The following is a 26,340-nucleotide window of genomic DNA, read 5'->3' as shown; positions in this document are numbered from 1 at the left end:
GTTACAAAGCCTCCTGCCAGAACAATCTGTCTTGGCTTGAATTCACTTAATAGTCAGTGCTGCAGATAAAAGCATGTCTGTTACTACTTAGAAGGTTCTGTAGTTTACAAGTGCAGTGAAATTGCTCAGCAAGCATCTAAGAAATCGGGGGCAATTCATTGGTGTTTTTCCAGATGTAAATGTAACATAGAGAATAAGTTCTAAACTAGCATTCACCATCCTTAGTGAGAAGAATAGAGAACCACAATTTATTTATTGATTTTTATCTTTCTCAACAGAAAATTTATGACAGAGAACACTGCAGCCTTGTAGTACTCTCACTCGAATGCACGCACCTTGTTCTTGTCTATGCAAGATGTATTTCTTCTTTTCCTTTCTGAAAGCTAATAATTTTAGAAATGAATGGAAATGTTTGTTTAGAAAGTTGATCCTAATTTGAGAAGTATCTTTATGATATTGCCAATGTGACTTTGTATGGACTCTGTGTAGGAATGAATTTAAGCAATAGTTTAGGGATGTTATTAAATGTTCATCTATGTACATTACTATCAGAAAATACTAGTAAGGTTTTATCTATTGTATCATAGAATCGTAGCATCGTTAATGTTGGAAAAGACCTTTGAGATCATCAAGTTCAACTGTTAACCCAGGACTGCCAAGTCCATCATTAAACGATGTCCCTACGCACCATGTCTATGTGCTTTTTAAACACCTCCAGGGATGGTGACTCCACCACCTCCCTAGGCAACCTGTTCCAGTGCTTGACCACCCTTTCAGTGAAGAAATTTTTCCTAATATCCAGTCTAAACCGCCCCTGGTGCAACTTGAGGCCATTTCCACCAAGTGAGTAAGCTTACAGTAAGTAAGAAATTGCAGTAGCTCTGCAATTTTGCAGCTCAAAATGATGTGGCAGGAGTTTTGGTAGACAACTTTCTAGAGGAAAATTGAAACTCCTGGTGTTCCTTGTCAGTCTGAGCCGGAGATGTGTACCTTGCAGTCACCAGATCTGATGATCAGTTTAACTGAATTCATATGAGACAAAACCTGGCACATCATGTTTTAAGTCTAAGCTATCTCTGATTACTCAAAGGCAGAAATTTCCTCCAAGCCATCTTTCCCCCCACCAGAGGTTCACCCCTAGGAACTGAGTAAGTTGGGTGCCTCTCAGTTTCCAAATGTACGAACACTTGTCCAGTGTCACAACCCTAAAGCTGTCCATCTGTCAATCTCTCCCCCACTGGCGTTGAATGGTCTCAATTATTTCATGCCAATGCCGGATGAAGCAGGGAATGTTGTGGGGAAGACTTGTGAAGTTAAGGGTTCGTAAGGAATTTAGATAGAATATGTTATGCTTCTTTAAGAATAAAAAAAAATTTCTTCCACCAACATCATCATAAGATATCTGAAATATGTTTGTGGATAAATCAGTCAGGTACCATCATACAGGTGGGAAAACAAGCCTCTCCATAGTTATACTACAATGGATATAAGACAAACCATCTTCCTCCATTTAGATTTTCTCTAAATTCCAGTAAGGGCATTTATAACAGTCAATACAATCATGGCATATTTTTCTAAACTGCTTTGGCAAAATCAAATTAGCAAATCACGCTTCTGACATCTCCAATTTTGCAGAGTTTGTCTTGACTCTTTGCCTTGCCCTTGGTGATTTTTCTCCCTCCTCTATGTAGTTTCTTGAGTTTTTTCTCATTTTCCTCTTCCTGGTTAGACACATTGCAGGTATTTTTTTTCCTGTTATGTTTTAAAAACTACCGACACCCCTGGGCTATCTTTAATTGTTCACCATCCTTCTAGAATTTCAGTGTTCTTGTTAAGACAAAGATCACCTTTTCCTTTCTGACTGGAAAATGTAGTTAATGGGTTCTCACACAAACTGAATCTCAGTAAATTTCCGTAACCATTTAGCTGTCGTCTTTAAGGGTTTGAAAAAAACTAATAAAAATTCCTGACCTTAACTAGCAATAGAAACTTCGCCTTCTCACAAATATAAATGTCACTCATAGATATCTGCATGGCACATCACTTGATACTGCGGTCAGTATTGAAATAATAAACAGTTTTGCCATGTAAATTATCCTTTGTGCTTTTTAAACTAAATAGCCTGCTAGAGATGTTACTTAGACTACACTAAGAGTCTACCATAGGTAAATATTGGTGGAATACAAAATTATTTTTCTTGTTACTAAGATTTTATTGGTCCATATATGTTTTATTACGTGTTGTCTGTATCAAAATAATTTGCCACGCATTCACTAATATGAGTGGGAAAGCCTACTTTTTTTTTTGAGTTCTTGTTTTGTGTTTCTGGCTTGGGGCATACAGCATCTGCAGGTGTTGCTCATTTGCAGATACTGAAATTTGAGTTTTCCAGAACGAAACCATACTTAAAGTGTGGAGCCTGTAACTAAGATGTATGAACTCAGTAAATCCATGCAGGTCAGTGCAGGTCAGTCATACTCATTAGGAAAATGCAGAATTTCAGTTGATGGAAAACAGCTTGTGGTGAAAACTTGTATAAATATCTTTTTCTGTGCAGTTTTGGCCTTCACAGGAGAAGTGGCAATTCATGGGGGATTTTGAAAGAAACTCTCTGCAAAACTTTAGTTTATGGGCACCTTGCACGCTCATTCAGCTGTGCAGGGTGGTGCCCTCAATGTCACTGTGCTGATAGATACACCCATTTGTACAGCAGACCTTGCTGCTCAGTCCAGCCCCAGTGAAGAAAGGGGTCTTCAGAGCTACATGGCATCGTATGGCACAGTGTAACATCACCTTGACACAACGTGATGTAGGGAAGTGTGAAAACACAAGCTGTTAGTCCAGCAGGGAGGAGGAACTCAGAAGTGAGGACATTAGTCGTCACCTTAATGTGGCAACAGAGGTGAAAGCAGTGACCTGAAACTAACGCTGTGAGCATCCTGAGCCTCACTTTGCTCTGTGGTTGCACAGGGCTGGGCTCCAGCTGACTTGCAGGTGCCGATATACTGCTAGTGCTGTTTCACTAATAAACGTCGTCCTTTCTTGCTAGCACAGCATCTTGAGTGAAATTGCACTTCTGACAGATTGGACGTGGAAATGCCAAACAGAGGGAGGTTCTAGTCAGTCATTAACGGTTAAGTGCATGAACTGTCAGTGAATAAATGGCTTTTATGCACTAATATTCTGTGTGGTGATTTTATCCTTGCATTCTTTATTTGCTAGGTTGCCATTACCCTTGCACAAAATACTCTTTGCTTGCTACACCACATGTAACACCGCAAGAGAAGCCAAGAGGCAAGTACGTTTCTGAGATGGTGGAAAGCAAATCAAGCTCCATAAATTAGGCTAAATGACAGCAGTAAGCAGTAAAATGTGATGTGGCAGCCTGAAATGTGCACTTAAGCAAATGAAGGTCTTCTATTATGTCACCTGAAAATGAGGAATCTGAGGGTTTTATCAGAAATTTATCTTTGTGGAAACGTCTTGGTTCAGATTAAGGAACTTGGATATCTAAAAAGTACCAAAAAACATCGACATTTCTAATACTGGCTATTAGCAAAGGCGTTTTTTATTTTTTGGTCATACGTACTATAGGAAATGTAAAGTACTTTTTCTCATTAATTTTTGCATGTCTACACATAATTATTATATAAAAGTACGATAGCGCTATCTATAAGAAAGATTATAGAGCCTGTATGATAAATGGTGTTCTCAGTTCTTATAATCATATTTCCATCAATCCATCTTCCTTAGGGTTCAGTTTAACAGTTCAGTCTCCTGAATGATTTTGCTCTGCCTCATTAGCCTGCAACAAACGGAAGAAGCAGATTTGCCATAACAGATCACCTTCTTAGTTTGAAAAAATTTGTATCAAATCTGTGTTCAGTCAAAGCATGGCTGGATAATTTCTGAGTAAGTTTCAGTAGTAAGCATAGGCTTCCAGTATCTCCTGTTAAGGAAGAGGCAATTCTCATTGCTTCAGTTCCTGCAACTTTGGAAACTCCCAGAATCTTCACAGTACAACCTTGTGTCTTTACAGAGTTATTTTAATTTATTCATTTAAGATGTTTTACTTTTTTTTTTTTTTTCCCTCTCCATGTGGAGCCTTGTATTTATGAGGTAATGTTATGATCTTACTGGAAGTGAGCTACTTGAGCTAGCAATGATGTTAAATAGAGCCAGGATTTGACCTGTAGTATCTAGTAAAACAAGCCTTTATTTTGAATGAGCAACAATTAGTCTGTATAAACTGTTTCAAAATTTTCTGAGGCTATCCAAATAGGATTTATGTGCTTCCTGTATATTTATAAATTATTTGTATAATAATATTTGGCAACAGTGAGTTCTACTAGGTAACTGTGCAGAAGTTTGTGTATTACAAAGAACAGAAAATCCTGCATTCTGGTAAAGCGTTTGTTGGTACTTGTTCACGGTGGCTCTGCAAAACTTTGAAAGGAAGCTTTACCACAAAGGGATGTAATCTTTGATTGCATTTAGGTATCGTAAAATGAGACCTGTGAGGATTGAACTGGAAGAGGTTTTGGGACTACAGGAGTTGTAATTAAAGTATTTATGGTGCCATATTTCTCCTGAGACATCTTGAATTAAATATCGTACCTCTTAAAAATGGCTCTGATGGGGTAAGAGCCAAGCCTGAGCAGTGTCAGAATTGCTGCTGAACAGAGGCTGTGAAAATGAGCAGCGTTGTTTCAGCATTACCTCTTCTGCTTGCCCTTTCTTGGGTTACTGTCGTATTGACCTTGAATCCTGGACCACCTTGGCCTCACTAAAAATTTATTTCCATGGGATGCTAAAACTGGGTATAGAGAAGCATACAGGATTTTGCATTCCTTTTCTATACCTGGGAATGCTTTTCAGGTTCTGAAACTTTTTAAAAGCTCTGCCATCTTTATCTCCTTCTTGCTAAAGAACAGTGGCTCTCTAAGAGGAGGCATAGAGTGGAAAATGGAGGGAATGGTGGATGCTAAAAATGGCTGCGTGCCAGCTGGGGTTTGGGATCTAAGGTTTCTGTCACTGGCGAGATTCTGCTCGCATCCACGTGGCTCCACGCACGGCCTTGTGGGCAGGGATGCACCGCGCTTGTTGTACGAAGGTATCCTTGACATCAGTGTGCGGCATGCATTGGGTTTCCCACTTGCCTGTAAGGACAGAGCGGGACAGGACCCGGCTCAGGTCAGATGGCAGCGGTGTGTGGCACAGCTGTGGGGATGGCCTGGTGTGGCACCGTGGGTGCTGCGGGCACCAGCCCTGCCCTGACAGGGTGGTTGCAGCCTGGGCATCTTCAGGCTGCACAGCCCCCCCTGCCCGAGCTGCCTGTCGTGGGATGTGGTGAGCAACGGCAGCCGCAGGCATCCTTCAGATAAAGAGGCCGCAGGCAACATGCCCCTTTATGAGTATTCGCTCCTATGTTAATTAAACCCTGTCGAGACCATTAGCTGCAGCTGTTTCTTAACCAGTGAGGCCTGCAGACGGAACTGTTTTACTTCCACGCATCTTCAGAAACAAGGGCTTGTGAAGGAGAGAACTGCTACCCCCCTGCCGGACCCTGGGAGCCAGTGGTCTCCGCACATGTGTGCTGACCTGCTCGCTTGGGAGTGTCATGCTTCACATTAATTACACTCCTGAAACTGCTCTGATCAAGGTCAGACGCTGCAGAAAAATAAGATCCACATCTCCACTCTTCTGCCTGCATGAACTTAATATGCAGACCAACAAGTAGAAGACAGTAATTCAACTGAATACTCACAGAGTACTCACAGTTTTCAGACTGAGGAATGCTGTTCTTTGATTGCTTGTCTGTAAAAGAAAGTGTGGCTCTCCACAATACCTTGGGGATTCTTTTGTCCTCTCCGTAGAGCACATTTTGTTTGTGTTAAATGAGGTCAAGCAGCTGAGTCAGAATTTTGTGCGGAGATCAGGGGAGTTGCATATAGGCTTTTTTTAATTTCAAGCTGTTAAATTTCCATTCATAAGCTGTTTATAATAAAGGTAAGTTGTGCTGAATCTTTCTTTCATCACATTGTTTGAAATACATGATGCCATATATATATATTGGGCGACATGCTACCGCAGGTGCCCTGTAGTAGCTTATACTGTAAGTGATCTCATGGATTCAGTGTTGTGAGGTATTATTTGTTTAAAGGATATTTAAATCTGTTCCTTAATTTTTTTTTATTGCTGTCTACAACACAAAAGGCATATGCATTTATTTGCTGTGAAAGCAGGGCCTTACACCTCAAACATGATTTTGTGAATAACACTTCTACTAGGCGCAGATGCAGACATCTTATTCACATGTTAAAATACTCTATGACATTTGGTGTTTTCAAAGGGTCATATTAGACATCTTGTTTTTAAAAAGTGTTAATTTCTGTCCCTAGGCACTGTACAGACGTTATTTGCTGTGTGATCTTCATAGTCGTCATTCTGGGTTACATTGCATTGGGAATTGTGGGTAAGTAAACGCAGGTGTATAGTGCTTTCTTATACACAGGGGAAGCAACTTTGTGAATGTTAGAATTTTTAACTGAATTTTGTTTATATCTGTGTAAAGCTTTTCAATCAATAAGCAGTGCGTTGCCTAGAAGCAAATAATGACTTAACATTCAGTGTCTGTTGTAATTAGGGAGAAGTTCAAAACCACATTTACTGATGAAAAACTCGAAATCATGTTCAAGTGAAAATACATGGTTTGATAATTTTGCTATCATAAAGTAACTGTAGTGGAAAAATTCACTGTCATTTGTCATTAAACCAACAGCAAAAGTTAGAGATAAACACTGGTTTTGGAAGGCTTTTGGTTCTGTAAAATATTACTGAAAGAACCGATGTGAGCAGTAAGGAGAAGTAAGAGAAATTACTTTATTCATTGTGGGATACAGAGTTGTTTGTGCATCAGGATAATCATTAATAATAGCTATTTTATTTTGTTTGTGTGAGAGTATCGTATGATTGCCTGTGTGTAAAAGGACAAATGGTGCTGTAAAAGTGTACTTACTGTGTATCTGCACATGTGTCTGAGCTTTTTCAATTTGCTTTAAAAGATTGTTTTGGCCAAAAAATCTTTTGCCAAAGAAAAAGAAAAGCCATTAGTTTTCTTCATAATTCTGTAATACCATTTTCTGTTCTGTATAGAGAAAAGGTTGTGCAATCTCCATCCTTGGGGATATTCAAAAGCTGTCTGGATGTGGTCCTGAGAAACCTGTTCTAGGTGACCCAGCCTGAGCAGATGACCTCCAGAGGTCCCTCCAACCCAACCATTCTGTGAAAAGCTATCTTCTATAGTGTGAAAAGGTGACTGTAAGCAAGACTCTTTAATATAGGTGATTCCAATAACTGAGAGAATACTGTACCCTCCCACTAAATTGTACAGTCACATAACATCCTCCAATACAATGCTGAGCTGTCTCCTCAGACTTTGCCAGTAGTAGCTGAGCACTGAAAAAATTCTGAAAAATCGGTTCTCTCTCTCAAGCACCAGGAATACTCTTGTGTGTATTTTTTCTTTCTCTTATTCGCCTGCACTTACTGCTTCATCATCAACCATTATGTCTTCAGGAAGACAGAGAAGTGAGGAAGCGAATGGTATATACCAGCAAGTGAGAGGGGCATGGAGGACCCTTGCAAGGAAGTGTGAAGCGTGCACTAGGAAGCAAACACCAGGGTAACAGGTGGATAATGATGCTTGCAGGTGGAAGAAATTACTTATTTTCAAAACCACTTTGGTTTTTTCTTGTTTAATGTCTTTGAGCCTCTGTTTCCCAAAAATGAATGATAACTTCAGATCTATAAATGTAAGAAAAGTGGGCAGGGCAAAAAGTGAATTCAGAAGCTATCAAGCTGTACTTGATTTTATACCATACTTCTTAGCAGTATAGGATTCTCTTTGGGATTGGATCCAGGAAGAAGGTCCCTAACTGTACTGCATGGCATGATTGTGCAGTCAGCTTCAGACTGACTTGAAGTGCAGTCCTTTGACAGTTTTTTCACAAGTCAGTGTCTATGATTGTGATGCTTAAGTTAACATCAGTGGCATCTGTGTGGAGACAAGTCCAAGATCTCTTTGTTTTGTAGCCACTACTGGATTCTGTATATGCAAAATGCATCACAGTTCTGGCTACTGTTTGGATCCTATGGGCCCTTTCCTTTGCTGTGGAATGAAGCATGTTCTTGCCCTTGTGGCCTAATTGAATTGTTCCCACTTCGTTTAATTCCAAATTGACACTGCTGTTCATTTGACTTGTGAAAGTACTTCGAGCAGAAATAGTCATGACTCCCAGTTACAGGAGATTGGAGAAGGACTTACCACAATATACGTGCAATGTATTTCTCTGCTTATTAAACCTGCTTTGGAATAGCCTGAAGAAAAATAGGTGAATTTTTAGTCCTAAGAAGCAACAGTGGCTGCTGGACTGTGCACAGCTGTTGCAGACCTGCTGTGCCTTCCACTTGGTTCTGTGAGTATGCCATGTCTGAAGGACATCCCTCTAATGTCTGTCCTCCTCTTCACTGATGTTCTGCTGTCCTGTCACTGCTCAAATGCAAAGCCAGAACTGAAGAAGCTGGACTCAGATCAGAGGAGTTTTTTTCCTGAGCGTACAAATGCTCTGGTGACTGATGACCTGCCCTTGTGCAGACAAGCAGTATTCTGAAGTGCTGCTACCTGGACAGAGGGAAAGGAGAGCACTGGAAGTTTCTAGCTGTACAGTACTCTTGCGCTGCCAGATTTTGGTGCTCTTTTCCAGCACTACATAAATCTTATTCTTTTGGCTAGAACTCTATGTCAACTTTGTATGTGCATTTTCCAAAGAATCCCATATGATAGATGTTGCAGAAGTGGATAGTAGCAGAAGCAGACTGGCCAGTTCCTCGGTTCTTCATGTCTGTAATCTCAGACAATGCAGTTACTGTGATGTGAGACACTGAATCGATCATATTCCTTGCTCTATGCGTGCAGTAGTTTCCTACTGGACAAAAGGAGTCTCAACAGCCTTCTCTTGCAAACCTTATGAAGTACTGGCTAGAAGAGAACCTATTCCTGGAACTAGATACCAAATTTGTTGCTGGTGACCTTTTCTGCCTTTCTTACAGAGATTTGAATTTTCAACCCAGAAACACTTAGTTCAGCTCCAAATCTATATCCATGTGGTCCCTGCTTTTCATCTTCCTTTGTACTATACTTCAGCTATTCTTTTTACTCTTGATTTATTTGTAAGTAAAAGATGAGATCAGCTTTGGTACAGTTCCAGAGGCCAGCCCTGTACAAAACGCATGAGAGTCAAAGAAGTTCACATTATGAAAAAATAGATTATAAATAAATCCTTAGTCATGAATTATGCTTTATGGTTTATTATAGAAAAAAGATAGATTGCCACAATTTCTTGAATATGTGTGAATACCACTTTGGTTCCCTGTTTGATTTGGCTTGAGAAATAAGCAATAAATGCAGGTTCATCATACAACTGCTATGACTTAAAATCTAAGTCAGATTTTGCCCTCAGTATTGTAAGTATGGCTCACACAGACTTCAGCTATATATGTGCCAGTGAAGTAGAATGTTTTTATGTTTCAGGGGGGTTGAAATGTAGTCTGAGTAGAAGGTAATCAATTCTCCTTGAAAGATGAAACTCAATTATGTTTGATACTAGCCTTTCTTAGTTCTACTTCAGCGATGGCTGCTGCTGAGTGACTGCATTGAATAGAAGTAGTTGTTCTATTATTTACTTTCTTATCATGCTTTTAACTTTACAGGTGAACTAACAGTGCTAATTTAACATTCTGTGTAGTTTTACTTCCTATGAAACTGACTTAACTCTGCATGTTTATTTCAGAGACACTTGGCTTACCCAGGCGATACCTTACAGATATTCAATTTCTTAATTTAAGATTATTTTAATTCAGAAAAGTTCACATGAAAGGCAGCAAATAAGTTATTCTGGAAAAAGAGTCTCACATTCCAAAGGACAGGTTAATACAAAGTAATAACTCTTGTTGTATTGCTCCAAGGGATACTTAACACAATACCAGTGTTATCCACAGGGATTTACAAATTCTGTGTCATCTGTTCTGTTACCTGTTTCAATACATTAGTAAATTGATTGTGTTAAAAAGCCATAAGAACAATTTGGCAGGTCAGTTTCACCATACATTAAAACATTAGAATCATACCTTTAAGGGAAGCAAAATAATTATATGAAGGACTTTGAAAAATACATAGTGGGAATGAGACAGTATAAGCAGATTGGCTGTTCATCTTTAAGTATCACAGGATGCCATTGTTTTAATCACATTTTCTCCTTGACAGGGAGCTTTCCAGCCTTTACAACCACTGACATAGCCCATAGACCATAGAAAAAAAGGAGTGCATCTGATAGACAATTAGTGACAGACATTAGCTATTTTTGATACTGTCCATGTGTGTTGGCTGCACATCAGTAAAAGGGCTGGCATAACTGCAGGCCTCCCGAAAATGCCATACCAGTGTCATAGGATGTTACATTGCTGCTCTGAAGGCTGTCAAGCGTAGTGTGGTTCAGCTGTTCTTTAATTTTCTTTTTTAGCCCAGATGTTTGTGCCAGCACTCAGACTGTAGCCTTATGAGCATCAGAACATGCTGGAATAAAAATTGTAGGCGACTGGATTCCTTTTCATTTAGTACTTGATAGTGAGTCACCAATAGTGCAGCAGAACATGCAAAACATGGTGCTACTCTCTCAGTCTAGTTCTTGCAATAACTTTCTTCCCTCGGTGAGTGGTGTTGAGGTAGGTACTTACTCTTCACTGACTAGGCCAGAAAAATTGTGTATTTATCCAATGGATTCTTTCACTGTCATTGCTCTAAGCTTTCGAAGAGGATTAAGTTCCTTGATCTTGATCGTTAGCCCTGGCACAGGTGATGAAAGAAGCTGAGTATTTTCTCTTCTGTTGGTCATTTCCCTTCTCTTTCTGCTGCAGAGTTAGTTAAATGCTAAATGTGTATGCTGTAAATCAGACCAAATTATTTTTGTTTCACTGTGGAATTTAGCTGTGAGGCACGTTCCTCCATCCACCCAACAGCTGATCTCAGTGATAGAATTTCACAAAGTGTGCTAAATCTATTTTTTTAAAAGCAGCTTCTTATTAATACTGTTTTATTAAAAATATGACTGAAGCCTTAGGCGCACAGGACAACTATTGCCAAGCAGGAGTAGTCTTAGGCAATTTGATAATGGCAAAACAGGTACAATCTGAACAGAAATTTTGTTCAGAAATGAGCAGTGTGGTCCATTGTTTATATTCTGCTAATTTCTACTAAATAATCGAGAAACACACTGCAGAAGATGAATGATTAAATTTGAGGCCAAGGATTGATACAAACCCAGTGAAACCATGGGAGCCTTTTGAAATATTTCAGCAGACTTTGTGTTAGAACTAAGAAGAATGTGAGGAGAATACACTGCTCTGCCCATTTGATGGAGCTGGGTTTTATTCTTGTTTGCTCTGTTAGTCCACCCAAACAGGCTGAAGGAAGTAAGCCTGGGTCACATGGGCCCTCCTTAAGGAAAGAGCCCTAATAAGACTGAGATGGCAAAAAAAACCCCAACCAACATTATGTTGCAGTGCTTATCTCCTTTCTCCCAAGTTTGTCTGAGGAGTGAAAAGCAATTCCAGGTTTAATATGCTACTTAGGAAAGGGATATTGTTGGCAGTAGCAACTCCTTCCAAATTATCTATATGAAGCAGATACAAGTCTAGCTACTAAATTCTCGTCTGTACTTTGAATCTGGCATGGTGGGGGTTATCTCTACTGCTTCCTGTTTTGCTGGTGTTAAAGAAAAAATACAGCCAAATGTGAAAAATTAGTCCCTTTAATAATGTGCTAAAGTAATTTAGAAAAACTAATTTGGGGCTGGGAAAACACTGATGTGTTAGAGTCATCTAACATACAAGTCAGGTCTTTCAGGTCTGTATAGGCAGCTGATTTATTTGGGACCAGGCTTTCACTTGTGTGGCAAGTGAGATCATACTAAAGTAGCAGAAAAAACTCCCGCTTGTCAGAGTCATGGTGGAAGAAAGTGTACATGGCATAACGTGCAGCCTCATTGCAGTCACCAGACAGCTTTCTGCTTTCTAATGCCATGTACACGTATGACTCGTCAACCAGCCATAGGAATTGCTAAGAGAGAGCTGATGCCTCCTAAATGTTCCTGTAAATAATGCTACTGAAATAGGTAAGTAGGGGCTAAGAAATGAAAAAGTAAATGGGTTTTGACACTGGTGAAGCTCTTTAGCTTTCTCTGAGCATCAGCACACCACAATTAATCTGAAATGCAGTTAATCTGAATGTTCAGAAATTGGTACCAAGCAGCAGGTTAATTTAAAAACTCCAAAACACAGAAAAACTAATATAGGTTAAAAAGAGCCAGCAGATTCATTTTGGTAGTCTAAAGCCATTCCAGGTGAAAGGCAGCATTACAGATTCTCTAACTATTTGCAAGTCATTGAAGATATGTCGTGCATCTGTCCCGAACATTTCAACAGATTTACAGTCTGCTGCTCTGAGATCTTACATAGGTTCGGTCTCTACTGCACATACCGTTATTGTTAAGCACTGCTATTCTTACCAAAGTGACCTTGAGGAAAATGACAGTTTCCCAGATGACTAAATATAATGTCACAGAGTTGAGAGAAAATGGGATAATTGCAGAGAAGCAAGCTCAAGGTGGTTTGCATAGATCAAAGCCCAAAGTGTATGCAAAGTGGGCTCCCAGCATTCAGTATATCATGCAAGAGGAGGAAGGTTGGGTCTAAAATCTTTTCAATACCTGTAATCTTCCCTACATAATACAAGTATAGGGAAGTGTTTGAGAGAAGTTAAATGTTCTTTTCTAACAGTTCTCTAGCAACCTGATTTTAGGGTGTCAGGGTAGTGATATTCTGGTATTGTATCTTACTTTCAGGCGATATTAAAAATAAACGAAATTTCCATTATCTAGGGTCAAAGAAGCAGTTAGTAGTCAGAATAGTTCAAAGGCTAGTCATTGGCTAGTCATGAAGGAGGCTTAGTCAGGTCTGCACAGTACAGCGTAGAAATAGCAATACCTAGAGTGATAGCTGGTGCGTACTTGATCCTTAAAGGGAAATAATGGTGCAGGTGAAAATGGCTTGGAGAAGAAATCCTGCTTTGAAGTGAAGAAAAGTTCAGCATAAACCTCTCTTCCCATTCAGTACTGGGGTTCACGCTGGCAAATAATACATAGGTTGCCAGGTGCAGGCCTAGTAACTGAAAATTGGGGCAATTGCCAAGTGAGAGATCAGGAAATGTCTCCATTTACAAAGTAAAGAGTTTGTCTCCATTCTTAGTGGAAACGGAGTCCATTTGGATTCAGGCACACCCTGTGCCTTTCTGTCACACACCCAGGTAATCCCAGTAATTTCAATGCCCTTGTAGTTGTCCGTGAAGGCTTAAATTTGTCTACATAGTTACCTCCTCTTCTTTCCGCTTTTAATAACTGTTACTTTTATGTCCGCTACATCATATTGTGGATACAACCTAGATATATATGCCCTGAGGCAAAAAGTGAACTGGTTTGCTTTCTTACTGATTCATCCGTATCTTAGTTCAGTTTTGTTTGGTTTATATTTTAGTTTTTCGTTAGGAGATCTACAAATCAATACTATTCAGTGGTAATCAACAAAGATTAAAATGGTACATTAGAGGTGATACATTTTCATACTAGGGCAGTTCAACTATTAACTGTGTACCCTTGACTAAAATGCTAAAAGAACTGTGTATATTTGCAGCTTGGGTGCACGGCGACCCCAGGAAAGTAATTTATCCAACTGACAGCTATGGACAGTTTTGTGGTCAGAAAGACACCCTCAATGAGTGAGTACTAAATCCACTTGCATACCTTTATTACTCATGCACTGTGAATAAGATGTGAGTTTTCAAATCTCTCTGTCTGGTGGGGATTCTTGTGGGAAGTTGAAGAGACAGTGACACTCTTACTGTATTTATTCCAAGTAAAGTTCAGAAATAGATTAGTTGCTCGGTGCAAATCTAGACCCAAATTATTACTACAATGAAGCTGTTTTCATCATTCAGAGAATAATTTTGGTGAAGTATCAATATAACTTAAAGATTGCATCACTAATTGCATGGAAAGTGACTAGCTGGCACAGCTTCTAACTGGCACAGTTTGGATAGTTAATAACGTATTGAGTAATTTGTCTGTCCACCTTGGGATAAGAGTAGTTCTAAAGCATTGTAACCTGGTTCTTAGTTTTTCTCAGCATGCGCCAAGTCACAAAAAAGATCATAAGGAAAAGCTCTTGTTTTTTTCTGGTGCTTATCCATTGCTGGTAGAGAGCAGACTGAGTCATCTGGGAGACAGGCAGATGTAACCATACCTTCCCTGGGGCTATCAGCCAAATGGCTCTATATACTTGTCTCTGTTTCCCAGGGGGGTTTATATTTCAAATTGTGAGAGTTAATTAGTTTATATCAACAGAATACTTACACATGAAAATAGCTGCTCAGGAAAGAAAGATGTCACGTCAATGTTTTCCCTGAAAGCAGAGAAACAGCTTTATGAACTAGAATTCAAAAGAATATTTGATTTTTCCCCTCACCTTCTCCCTTTTAAAAAGTCACCCTTTATGCCCTTCTCACTGTCAAGAAGCTGAATGCTATGCAGGAAGCAACACAGAAGCTACTGTTTGATAACAGCTCTTTGCTGCTTATTTCTTTTCCCATTTAGTTTTCTGGGAAACAATCTGAATCCACTGTCCAAGGGGTAGTTCAGAAGGGGAGGAGCAGGAGACAGGGAGTGGAACAGAGGTAGAGCTAGGACTTTATGTCCTCTCAAATTTTTTATGGAGGAAACAGGCTGGATAGTGTAAGACCTGTTCCACCCCCTGGCTAAGGTTCTTCACAGCACTTGTTGAGTCCAGCTTCCTGAAGGAGAAAAACTAGGACAAAAAGTCATAGTGTTGTGCATGTTCCCCTCACTGCACCTCTTCCCTGCTTCTGCTTTCTGCTCCACCCACCCCCCCCACCCCCCATTTTGTCCTTATCCTCCTTCTGGTCTGTAGGAAGTAGTGGACAAATGGGCTTGGGAGTCTCAGACGTAGAGCGTCCGTGCACTGTGGAGGATGTAGCCAGATGCTTCCCTCTAATTCTTACTATCTACCCCCACCCCCTCTTTATCTTTGTTACTCAAGCCTTCCCTTGAGTTATTTCTTACAGTGTGATTTCCAGTATTCACAAATGTCCCTCCATATATATGATTGCTGGAGAGTAATACAGCTTCTGAGACTGCATTTTGGCATTTATTTGCTACATTGAGGAGTTTCTTATAAAAATATAAGCCAAAAGACACATAATACAACCTGCTAAAAAAGCAGGAGTGTTTATGGCAGTGGCCTGGGAGGACCCTCTGAACAAGTCCCTTTAAAAGTGGAGGTGTGGAATGTGCTGTCAGGACTTCGTTGATACCGTTGCCAGATTTTTCAGATGCCCTGAAAGTAAGCAGTGTGAAAGGCATAACCCAGGTCCAAAGTCCCCAAGGGCTTATTCTGAGACTTTCCTGGGAAAGTGATCATGGTCTCTGCGTCTTGAATCTTTTGCTTGGAACAAGCATTCCCAGCAGTCTCACTGAGGAATAGAAAAGAGTAGCTACAAACCAAGCCAACACTCACAGCCCATGTTAAAACCCATTTAAACTCCAATGAATTCCATGCAGTCATGTTAATTCTACTGTGTGTTGTCATGTGAGTCTCTCTTAGGCCTCTTTGTGTCTCCGTGTAATCCATCCATTAATCTCCATGTAATCTTTAAGCTTGTTTTGCCTTCTACAGAGCAGAGTAGCCATGGAATACAATACCATTTCATTATAAAAAATACAAACCAGGCTTTCCGTGGCTGTTTTCTTATGTATGTGTTTGGACTTTCTTTTTTGCTGTCAATATCAGCAAGTGGGCTAAGACATAAGAAAAAAAAAAAGATTCAATTAATTTAATTTTAAGCAGCTCACAGATTATAAATACTGTCAAGAAACTATTGAAGAATGATGACATTTCAGTCCAAAATCTTATTCTGTTACTTTGAAGGAGTAATAACTAACGATAGTGAATTGGTTTTGCCAGGATGCATGGTTTGTTAAACAGTGCATAGTAGAACATAGCTCAGTGAAAACCATTTAACCTCATAAAATGTCAGGCAGTTGAGCGAATCCCCGTTTTAAAGGGAGCTTGAATGTGCATTAATGCTATGTAACAGCTTTGAAGGCACAGCCATATTCAGCAACTGGTGGGAACCATGTGCTGGTGGAAGATCTGAGCGTACATCCTGGACTGGGGGATACAGTGGAAAGATGTGGGAGCAGGACTTGTGCCAAGTCCAGAGGTAGAAGAGGGGCAGCCTTGTTAGCCCAAGCATGCTTCATTGTTAACATGCCCCCAAGGCAGAGCTCCCTCTGTGCTGCGTTGCCACAGTGGGGTCAGCCGTAGCTCAAATGCCAGTCCCTGCCTTCTCTTGCACGTCATAGACCATAGCGGGGCATATGCATCATTATTGCTTCTGGGGACACTGTATAGTCCTGGCATGGCTAGCTGACTAGTCTGGTGTGAAAAGGGCAGGACTACTGCCATACCACCTTCACGAGAGCGGTCTGATAATTTTCTGACATAGGAAAGATTAACAGCATATTTTGCTGTCTTCAAAACCCAGGTATTTACATCCGGAGATCGTGGAATAATGTGTTTTCAACAAATGCAAACTGAGATGAGAGCTACCTCACAGTCCCAAAGTTCCAGAAGCCACCAAGTGTGTGGATTCTGGGGTGCAAACCCATCAGACTGTCCCTTATTTATATCAAAGGATGTTTATCAGCATTACTAGCAGGTGCTATTATGATTCTGTTTCCTGGCCAGCTGCTTTCGATTTCCAACCGTAAAAAGCTTTTGATTGATTTTGGTGCCACCTTCTGATCAACAAAAAATAGGCAGCTTTTACAGTGTAGCATTTGCTGATAGTGATTGTGCATGCAGTACGTTCACAGTGTGTTCATTGTAAGCAAAGGGACCACAGTGTTTTTGCAGAGGTATTTTACAGACCTCACTTCTCAGAGCCAGGACTACAGATAGCTGTAACAGTGCCTAGGGTTGTTTCAGCTTAAAATCTTGCTGTAGAAAAAACTTTTCAAAACTTGCATTCTTTAGAACAAATACTTGTGGTTTCAGAAATGTCTTGGCATGGAACGTTCAGGTTCTGCTTGGGGTTTGGTTTTTTGTCTTGTGTTTGCAATGTGGCCATTCACAGTAATAGAAATTAAATACAAATGTATGCTATAACAAGCAACCACATTTATAACATCAATTATCTTATATCCACTTCCATAGGAACAAGACCGTTTTGTTTTACTTTAACATTCTGAAATGTGCCAGCCCCATAGTGTTAATAAACCTACAGTGCCCTACAACACAGGTGAGTGAAATACAGAGATAAAATACTTTCCCTGCCTCTTAGTCGTGGTGCTTAAGAACTAGACATACGTTTGTTTGGATTTAAAAATTGATGTTCGTATCCTTCAGAATAGAATATGATTGTTTTATTGTTTTATAGATGGTGTGTTGCACACAGTCTCTGAGGCATGTGATGGTCAGCAAGAATAAATAGAAGTGTGCAAGGTTGTGTATTTTGGATAAGAGTTGACAAAAAAAAGTCTGTTTAGTTAAATACAGCAATTTGCAGCTTATGATTTCGTCACAGGCAGCTATCCAGTAGTAATCAGTGTGTGTAGAAAATAATTTTGATTGATGTCCAGGGTTTTCTGAACTAGTTATGTTCAAGAAAATGTGCCTGTCCCCAGTGACAGGAGTATCTGGGTGTGGTTAGGGCCTATGGCACTTTCAAAAGTGAAGATTTTGAAAGCTTGTTCTTGCCTTATGCCACGATTTGTACTTCATTAGCCATGCTGCGGCTTCTTGTGAGGCTGTGAAATAAACACAGTCACTGAGGGTTAGAATTATGCTCCTGATGTTTCTTTACATGAGACCATTTTACTGACCTGGATGATGAACAACTGCACCACCAGTTATGTCAGCTCATCTTATGTGACAACTTATGGCATAGGGTAGGTCAGAGGAATTAGGTGCAAGGCTGCTGTGATGCAACTTTGCTGCCAAAGTAATAGTACTGTGTAATTAAACTGCAGGTGGCAGCGTATGGTCTCAGCCATCTCGGTAAACATTCAGTGAAGTCCAGTATTAATTTGGATGAGGGTTGTTATCTGGTAACCAGTTTACTGATTACAAATGTTAATTGTCTATTTATTTGACTATTTTAAAATGTTTCCCATTCCTGCCTGCCCTTACTCCTGATCCCTATTCTTGATAGATGTTTCTGGCCTGTCAGTTAGTGTGACTGTATGGACTATTTGACACAGCTGAAGAGATGGAAATCTCCAGCCAGGAAGAACAAGAACCCTCTTAACGCTGACCAGTTGCTGTCAGAATGGAAACTTTCTGTATCAGCAGCAAATCTGCTTCAGAAACGCCCATCTGTCCACATACAGACACTGACACTGTTGCCCTGCAGTCTTTAGACTCTGTTGCTGGAACAATTCAGCCTGTTCAGAAACACTGAGGTCATTGTGTGGGATTTGGCTGGTGCTGTGGTCAAGTTGGCAGTGGTCATGAATCAAGTAAGGTGAAATACTTGTTGAAGGAGAGTTTGGTGGAGCAGAGTAGTTGTTCTGTTTATTTTAAAACATACGATATCTCCAAAACAGAGAATGTTTGTCAGTGCTGTTTGGTGCTGCAGATGGTGAATTCTCTGGTCTTTTGTGCAAATGTTGAAGAAACGTTTGTTTGATAATTCCTCTTTTGAACCACAGGCAAGGTCTTTCATTCCTGTCCCGTTCCTATCAAACGACAGAAGAGAAAAACCCAAGAACCAGCACAGGAAGAGCTTTAGCTCTTGAGTAAGACTGTGGGTTCCACAGACAGCACATTTCAGTGCCTGTTCCATAGATGGGAAACTGAGGTTATAGTAAAGTGTACACTTGTTAGGCAATTGTTGTCCCAGCAAGGAAAAACTCTTGGGTTTTGTTTTTTGGCCATTGGGTAGTCCGTAGGATGTAGTACTGTAGAAAGACCCTCTTGGAGCATCTGCCCTGTTCTAAGGATTAGTACAAGATCTTTTTGCAGATTCCTTTAGGTGGATCGTATATGGTGAAATGCCCTTGAGGTAAAATACGGTTCTGTGCATGATGTCTCCCTGGGATAGCAGAGCTTTGCAAAGGGTGTTTGGGTAGCACAGCTTTGGAAACAGAGAACAGCCTTCTAGGAAAGGCTGAAACTTGCTAAAAAGATGGACTTCACTACCTCATAGTGTTCGGGAATGCTGAGGAGTCAGAATGGATGTACACTTGCATGATTCCAGTGACCAGCAGAGCCTTCACAGTCTGTGTATTGGGGCAGCTGCTTCTCCATTACATAAATCCAAATCTTAACTTCCAAGTGGATGCATTTATCAAACCCCAGTCCTCATTTGATTTCTCACATAAATCTAGCTTTTAATGGCTGTACCTTGAGTGGCATGAGTTTCATTCCTGGCACATGCAGCCCTCTTGCTTTGTAACTAGGGGAGATTCATCATTAACCAGTACTAAAAAGTCACCTTTGAGTGATCTACACCTAACTTGACTTGAACAATCTCTGTGGAGGTCTATTTGACTGAAGAGGCTGTGTAGAAATACGGAACAATTTTAGCTGCATGATACTTTTTTTTTTTTTTTTTTAAATAAAGCTCTCCTTATAAATGTAACAGAAAGAAGTTACATGTATCCTGTGGAAGTAGCTACTGCATCATGCTCATATACACTGCTGCTGATGGAAGTAGAGGGGGACCTGACAGATTTTTTCCTGGTGTTCCAAAAAAAAAAAAAAAGTGGTTTTTTTTTTCAACAGACTGAAAGCTCTGCTTATCTGCCAGGATATGTAGAACCTAAGAGGAAACAGAGAATGGCTTGATATGCCAGATACAAGGAGGGACTTTGAAAGTGTGTTCTATCAAAGAATTTTAGAAGTATTCATCTAGAGCAGGGGTCTTCAAACTTTTTAAACAGGGGGCCGGTGCACGGATGAAGTGGCAGGAGGTCATCTGTGACTGCTTGGTTTCCCCCCCAGCCCCCGGCGGGGGGGTTCTGTAAATACGGGGAGCCGGATTGAGGACCCTGAGGGGCCGTATCTGGCCCGTGGGTAGTTTGAGGACCCCTGATCTAGGGAGTCAAAAGGAAAACATATGTCCCTTTCTAAATGTTGCAGTAAATATTACTGAAGGCAATTCCATAAACCAGTGCACTTTTATAGGTGGCCTTTTTCTTGCTTTTTAATTGCACTGACTTTCCTTATCCTTCCCTACCCCCAGTGTATCTTCACTTTTTTTTTTTTTTTCTTTTTCTTGCAGCTTTGTGTCTCAAAGTGCCCAGACAGGTTTGCAACCTACATTGATGTTCAAGCTTCCTACAGATATAAACCAGATCAGTGGAATTACTTCAAGCAGTTCTGCAAACCTGGTTTTAACAATCCTCGCAAGGTGTGTATGTGTCAGTAGGGAATGAAATACGTTTTTTCTTCAAGCAATATGTAATATCCATGGTTTTACTGAGCTACATCAAAGCTTGGAATTACTCTGATTTCACTATATAAGGAGTTGTCCCATATAGATGGTTTGCCAGTGATTTAATCAGGGTTGAAGATCTTGTATGCACACCAAATCCCCCAGTCCTTAGATGATTACTGTTTGCTTCAAAGAGTATCTGCAGCTACCCATGTGGTTGCAGTACTGTGGCAAGCAGTATCCTTTAGTACTGAGGTGCTCTACAGCAGTATAGCCGAATATCTGAAAGCAGTTCTTGGGGCTCCTGAGTCATCTATAGCTACTTAGTAATTTTAGCTAGAAAAACTAATCTATCCTTCATGGAACTGATTTTGCACTTAAATGTACTGTGTTCTCCCATCTTTAAAACACCTTGCAATTCAGCTATATTTATTGTGTCAAATTCTCACTCTAAGAGAAAAGGCAAAGGGGAGGCCAAGGAACAATTGCCTAGTCACTTCTGGCTTAGATGCTGATCTGAAGTGAACAGGTCTTTTGGTTTTTGTCACTAGAAAAAGAAAAAATAGTCTTTTCCCAAATCACAATGACAATTTGGATTCTTACTTACACCATGAATGTACCTTGCAGCTCCACCAGTCAAGTTTGGGGAGGAAGCTACAAAGCCCAGTTTGGGGCATTTTCTCAGACTGGGTGAGAAACGAGAAACACGTAGTTATTCTACTATGTATTCAGCGTTCCTGTTTTTCCCCTTTTTAGTCTGTTGCTCAAGTCCTACGTGATGAAGATTGTCCTTCGATGATCATTCCAAGCAGGCCTTGTGAGTGGTTCTACTTCTTACACACATCTTAGCAGATTATAAACATTCACATTAAAGCACAACTCCAGTCTGAAAAGTGCTTTGTGGCAAGGTCACTAAATGCTGTCTGTTATTTGACAGTGATGTCCATTCAATTTTAATCAGTTTGAAAGTATAAAGATTTATTACTATTTTGTCTAACTACCATCCATGAACATTTAGTGTGTGATCAGGTCAAGCTGAGCTTTTTCTTGCTTTTGAATCATCACTGATAACAAAAGCTTTACAGCTCAAATTATACCTTCCAAAAAATGTGATCAAGCAACCCATTGGCGTCAAGAAAATGCCACAAACGTAGGAAGGATCATATGGCCAGCTGTTTAAGTTCAGATGATACTTGAGCCCAGTTATGAGACAGCTCACTTCTCCGTTGCAGTGCTGGCTGTGCAGGGCATACAGAGGAGTTAAGGGGCCAAAAAATTTTTTTGTCACAGTGGTCAGCAGGTGTTTCTGAGTAGATAACCACAGGTCTCAGAGCCAATGCTTTAAAATAGACATCATGTAAATCAGGAAGAGGTTATCAAAAAGAGAAAATACGGATTAAATTTAAAAAAAAATCAGCGATTTATATGAAAACTCATGTACTGACCCAAGACAGAAAACAGTTTACAAAGAATCTTATTTTAAACTGCAGCAAGGGACCAAGATTACAGTTGGAGGAAAATAAACATGTTAATTATTTCCTCAGAGTAATTGGTGGGGTAGATATTCTAGACTGAATATTGAACATTGGAATTGATTAGAACCTGCTAAGGAGAGCACAGAATTGTTATATAAAGTACAGCTGTGTAGGAGGACTAACCTGGTCTTCCCTTTGGAATGAAAACCAGGACTTTTTGCAGCAAAGAGCAGGGCAACATAAATAAGTATGTAAACATCTCTCCTTGTCTCTCTCTTTTGTAATCTCCTCCTCCCTCTGTCTAACCAATAGTCTTTTCTCCATTGCTCCTCTCCAAGTATATCTAGTGATAGTGGCTGGTACTGGAGCTCGTCTGACACATGAGGAACTGACACTTGCTGTTATGTATTGTTTTGCGTGCTAATACCATTCGTGACCAGTCATGTTGAGTCTGTCCCTCGGGGCTGGTTTGATTATTACAATGAAATGACATATTTGAGAAGCTGCAGTTTTTGTAAGCTGCTGCAATACTGATAGAGAGTAACTTCTGCATTTATTATGAGTTCTTAAACTGCTACAGATACTACTGTTGTTACTCGGTAGCACCTGGAATCTCCAGTTGCAAGCTAGGATTCCACCATGCCTGTAGCTTGGACAAAAAGCCCCAGACCATAAAAATCATAATCTTGAATATAATGGCACTTCCAAAATTTGTCAAAGTTAGCATATTGTTAGGTAAGCAGTTGAAAGACAAAATTGACTGTGGATCTGAAATGATTTTAATATTTCACTAAAGGTGGGTGATAGAGGTGGAGCTTGTTGTGAAATGTAACATGCATACTTTTTTTTGATATTTTAAATAGTTCTTAAGAGATGCTTCCCAGACTTCTCCACGAAGAATGGTGTGCTAACTGTGGCAAATCAGACTACGTTCAAAGATGGAAGAGGGAAAACAAGAAATGTAACTGATCTCAGGGAAGCTGCAAAGTAGGTCTTAGCTTTCTTAAGTGCTTGTTTGGTGGATTTCAAGATCATGAAATAATTTAGGAATCAAAAAAATAATCAGAATCTGTTGTAGCAAAAGGCTGAGGGTACCCAGGCAAGACTTGCTAGTAAATGATCTCTCTGTGCCTGAGCACTTACAAGGGTCCAGTGAGGGAGATACCAGCACTGAGGTATGCAGAAATACCAGCACTGAGGTATGCAGAAATGAGCAAGGAGCAAAAGTTGTAGTCTGATTGTCTCAGACTGACTGCCAGTTTTTAAATCATTCTCGTTGTTTTTTGTAGAGAAAATTCATATTAAAGAAAGCTAAAGGAGGTTCAAAATTAAATCCTTGTGCTGCCGGACTCAGGCCACCCGGTAATGGCCTTGGCTATTCCTTCCTATGATGGCCCTTCCACTAATGTGGAGTGTCATAGTACTTTGGGCATCTCACCTCATCACAGTGCTCCTGTTTTTAGTACATGTCTAAAGATCAAAAAGCAATGTACTGGGGTCTGATGCATGACAACACCTCCCTTGCAGATGAACAGCAAGCATCTCCAATCCTGGGCATCAACCAGGATGAGAGAAAACTGCTGCAATAGCCTCACTTTTCCAGCTACCGTCAGTCCTCAGCCTGTCAGGAGCCCAGGGGTACTTTTCCTTACCTCTCAATCCAAAGCTACCACATTTTAGCGTCTTACCAACACTGATAATATCTGCACCTAATTAAGTTCACTTTTTCTGGCTTCTACAACTACATTGTCTGTTCTTCGATAAGAAGATCCTTCATTTCTTCTTACGAAAACATTCATGTGGGCAAGCACTTTGCAGGATAGGAAGACAGGGCCATAAAGTCAACCTTCTGCTTCATTGAGCTGTTTTCTGCTTCTCTGCTGTTAGCAGTTCTGGAGTCACAACTCTTCAGCTCTTAGATCTTAATAGTATGTACTTCTCTTGTGACATAATAAGCAATTATACCTGGTGATAGTTAGTGCTTATAAAGCTTTTTTAATAAAGCTTTTTCAGGAGCTGTATAACCATTTTTACACAGGTTTTTTTTCTTTGGTGTAACTGTGATTGATTTGGCTTCGTTGCAGAACTGGACCTGGAGGACAGCAATATACTCTTATCACTAGCAAAGATATTTCAAATTCTTTCACTGAGACTATTTGTTGTTTAAATACATTCTGCTTTTCTACTTAAAGCAACCTTTTCTTTGGTTTGTCTTTTCTTAGCGGCATCAATAATGTCCTGGATGCAAGATCATTTGGAATGAAAATTTTTGAAGACTATGCCATTTCTTGGTATTGGATTTTAATGTAAGATTTTCTTGGGGTTTTTTTAATTTTTTTGGACTCATTTTGGAGTGTGCAGGGAATTAAAAAATGATCCTGTGTGTGTTTGTTACCAGTCTGACTTTTAACTCAAGGAGCAACTGAAATTTCTTTTCAACACATGGTAATAACATTGTTACGGTTCTGTAGTGGCGTAAGGATAGCACAGCATACATACATAAAGTGTCAGTTGATCTGGAGGAGCTTTTTAGTATCGTACCAAGCAGAAAAACAGGAGATGCTGTCTTCTGTTGCAGGACCCATCTGCATGATAATTCCAAAACTGAAAAATTAAGAGACTTTCAAACCAATTGCAGTTGCTAAGTGTCATTTGTATATATATAAAATACATAGTTTATAAATTCATACTAGCCATATATAGTTAAAAATCCATTGTAATCCATAAATCAAATCTGTAAATCCAATGCAGCAGGCAAAGCAACATCAAAACCAAAAAGTATTGAACAGTGTTAACTCTGTCTTGCAATAAATACTCCCTAATCACCAATCGGTAAAAATGCAACACTGAAACAAAGTAGCAGTTGTTTTGCTGAAGCAAATACATAAGTATATGTACATTCTTAGCCCATTAGTACTGTTTTTGATGGACCAGGGTGTTGATCGGTTTAAACAGGAGCAGTGTTCTTTGCCAGGTGAGAGCCTGTAACATTCACATATTAAGCATACATTATTCAAGCCTGAATGCAAATCCACAAGAATAAATACATAAACTTTAGATAATAAACAATAGGGAGAATTAGTCAGTCCAGAAACAGAAGTTGTCAGCTTTTAAAGGTGTTTCCACGGATGGGAGGACAGCTTTCTCATAGTCTGATACTGTGCTCACAACAGTGAGTAGCAAGAAACCGGCTCTTATTCAGCAAGCTTGGTCCTTTCTAGGTCTATTATTGAAATCAGGGTTATGGTGCAGTTTCTTTCCAAGGAGATATCACTGAACAGAGGCTGGAGAGAGTTGACCATTTTTTAACAGAAGTTCTAAATACTGAAGCCAGTTTCCACATTTCAAATACAGTATTCTTGTAAGGAATTGTTGCTACTTTTTAAGTAGTTGGATAGGATTTTCTTCACACTTTTCACTAAATGGTAGCATATATCAAACGATTTCTGGACAAATGTATTTAAATGCCAGAGTCTGGGTGATGACAGTGAAGACCTGATAGTGAAAGGAGGCTAGATTAAAAACTAAATATGAAATTGCTCTAGGTTTTTTAGCGTACCCCAAAAGAATTGCTGCTTTCAAGCCTCAGTTTTAAGGGAACTGATCTATTGAGGACAGTTGTTACCATGTACTCCGTTTTGGTGTTACAATGACACATGTATAGCTAAAGATAACATTAGATAAAGGTAACTTACTGCTTTCAAGTCATGAGCTCCAAAACTACAATTTGTTTTGAGGAATACAATCTGAATTCAAACAAGTCATTCAGAAAGGGAAAATACCTCATGCTAGGAGGCCTTTAAAGGGCTGGGAGTTAAAAGCAGCTTACAAAGGTTTAACTAAATAAATCGATGATGTTTTTCTTGTCCCTCTGCCTGTCTGGCTTAGTTTGCCCAAAACATCTGGGTTTGATTGTTTATGATCAGGCTAACCCATTTTTGTCTTTGGTAACTGGCTAAATAAGATGGGAGCATTCAGAAGTTACTGAACACAGGCAAGAAGAGGTTTTAAATTTTTCTGAGTCCGTACTATTACAAAATTCTGATGTAATAGCTACAAAAAATTCTGAGAGATGAAGTGTTCTGTGAAGCATCTGAGCTGGATGTTGGATGGGATTATTAATCACATTAGAAGGCCTCAATGTGTAAAAAGGTCTTTTGCAGTCATTTTTTCCTTTCTTACTTGCTTTCTGGGAGTGAAACTGAAAACAGGTATTTCTTTACCACAGACTTGATCAAG

At 39.8% G+C, this 26,340-nt stretch overlaps 1 protein-coding gene across 3 annotated transcripts in view; it reads left to right on the top strand.

The window, feature by feature from the left end:
• Positions 1–26,340, top strand: part of SLC44A5 (solute carrier family 44 member 5) — a 94,314-nt gene that overhangs the window by 47,744 nt on the left and 20,230 nt on the right. For all 3 annotated transcript variants that reach the window (XM_055724989.1, XM_055724990.1, XM_055724991.1), the window contains exons 3-9: positions 6,402–6,475; positions 13,804–13,888; positions 17,404–17,488; positions 20,474–20,602; positions 21,383–21,443; positions 22,965–23,088; positions 24,324–24,407. In XM_055724989.1, coding sequence (XP_055580964.1) covers positions 6,402–6,475; positions 13,804–13,888; positions 17,404–17,488; positions 20,474–20,602; positions 21,383–21,443; positions 22,965–23,088; positions 24,324–24,407 — 642 coding nt within the window. The remainder of the gene's footprint in view (positions 1–6,401; positions 6,476–13,803; positions 13,889–17,403; positions 17,489–20,473; positions 20,603–21,382; positions 21,444–22,964; positions 23,089–24,323; positions 24,408–26,340) is intronic.

The sequence above is a fragment of the Falco cherrug genome, chromosome 12 (genome assembly GCF_023634085.1).
Source record: "Falco cherrug isolate bFalChe1 chromosome 12, bFalChe1.pri, whole genome shotgun sequence".
Taxonomy (NCBI): domain Eukaryota; kingdom Metazoa; phylum Chordata; class Aves; order Falconiformes; family Falconidae; genus Falco; species Falco cherrug.
The sequence above is the reverse complement of the archived record's forward strand: the minus strand, read 5'-3'. Positions and strand labels throughout refer to the sequence as shown.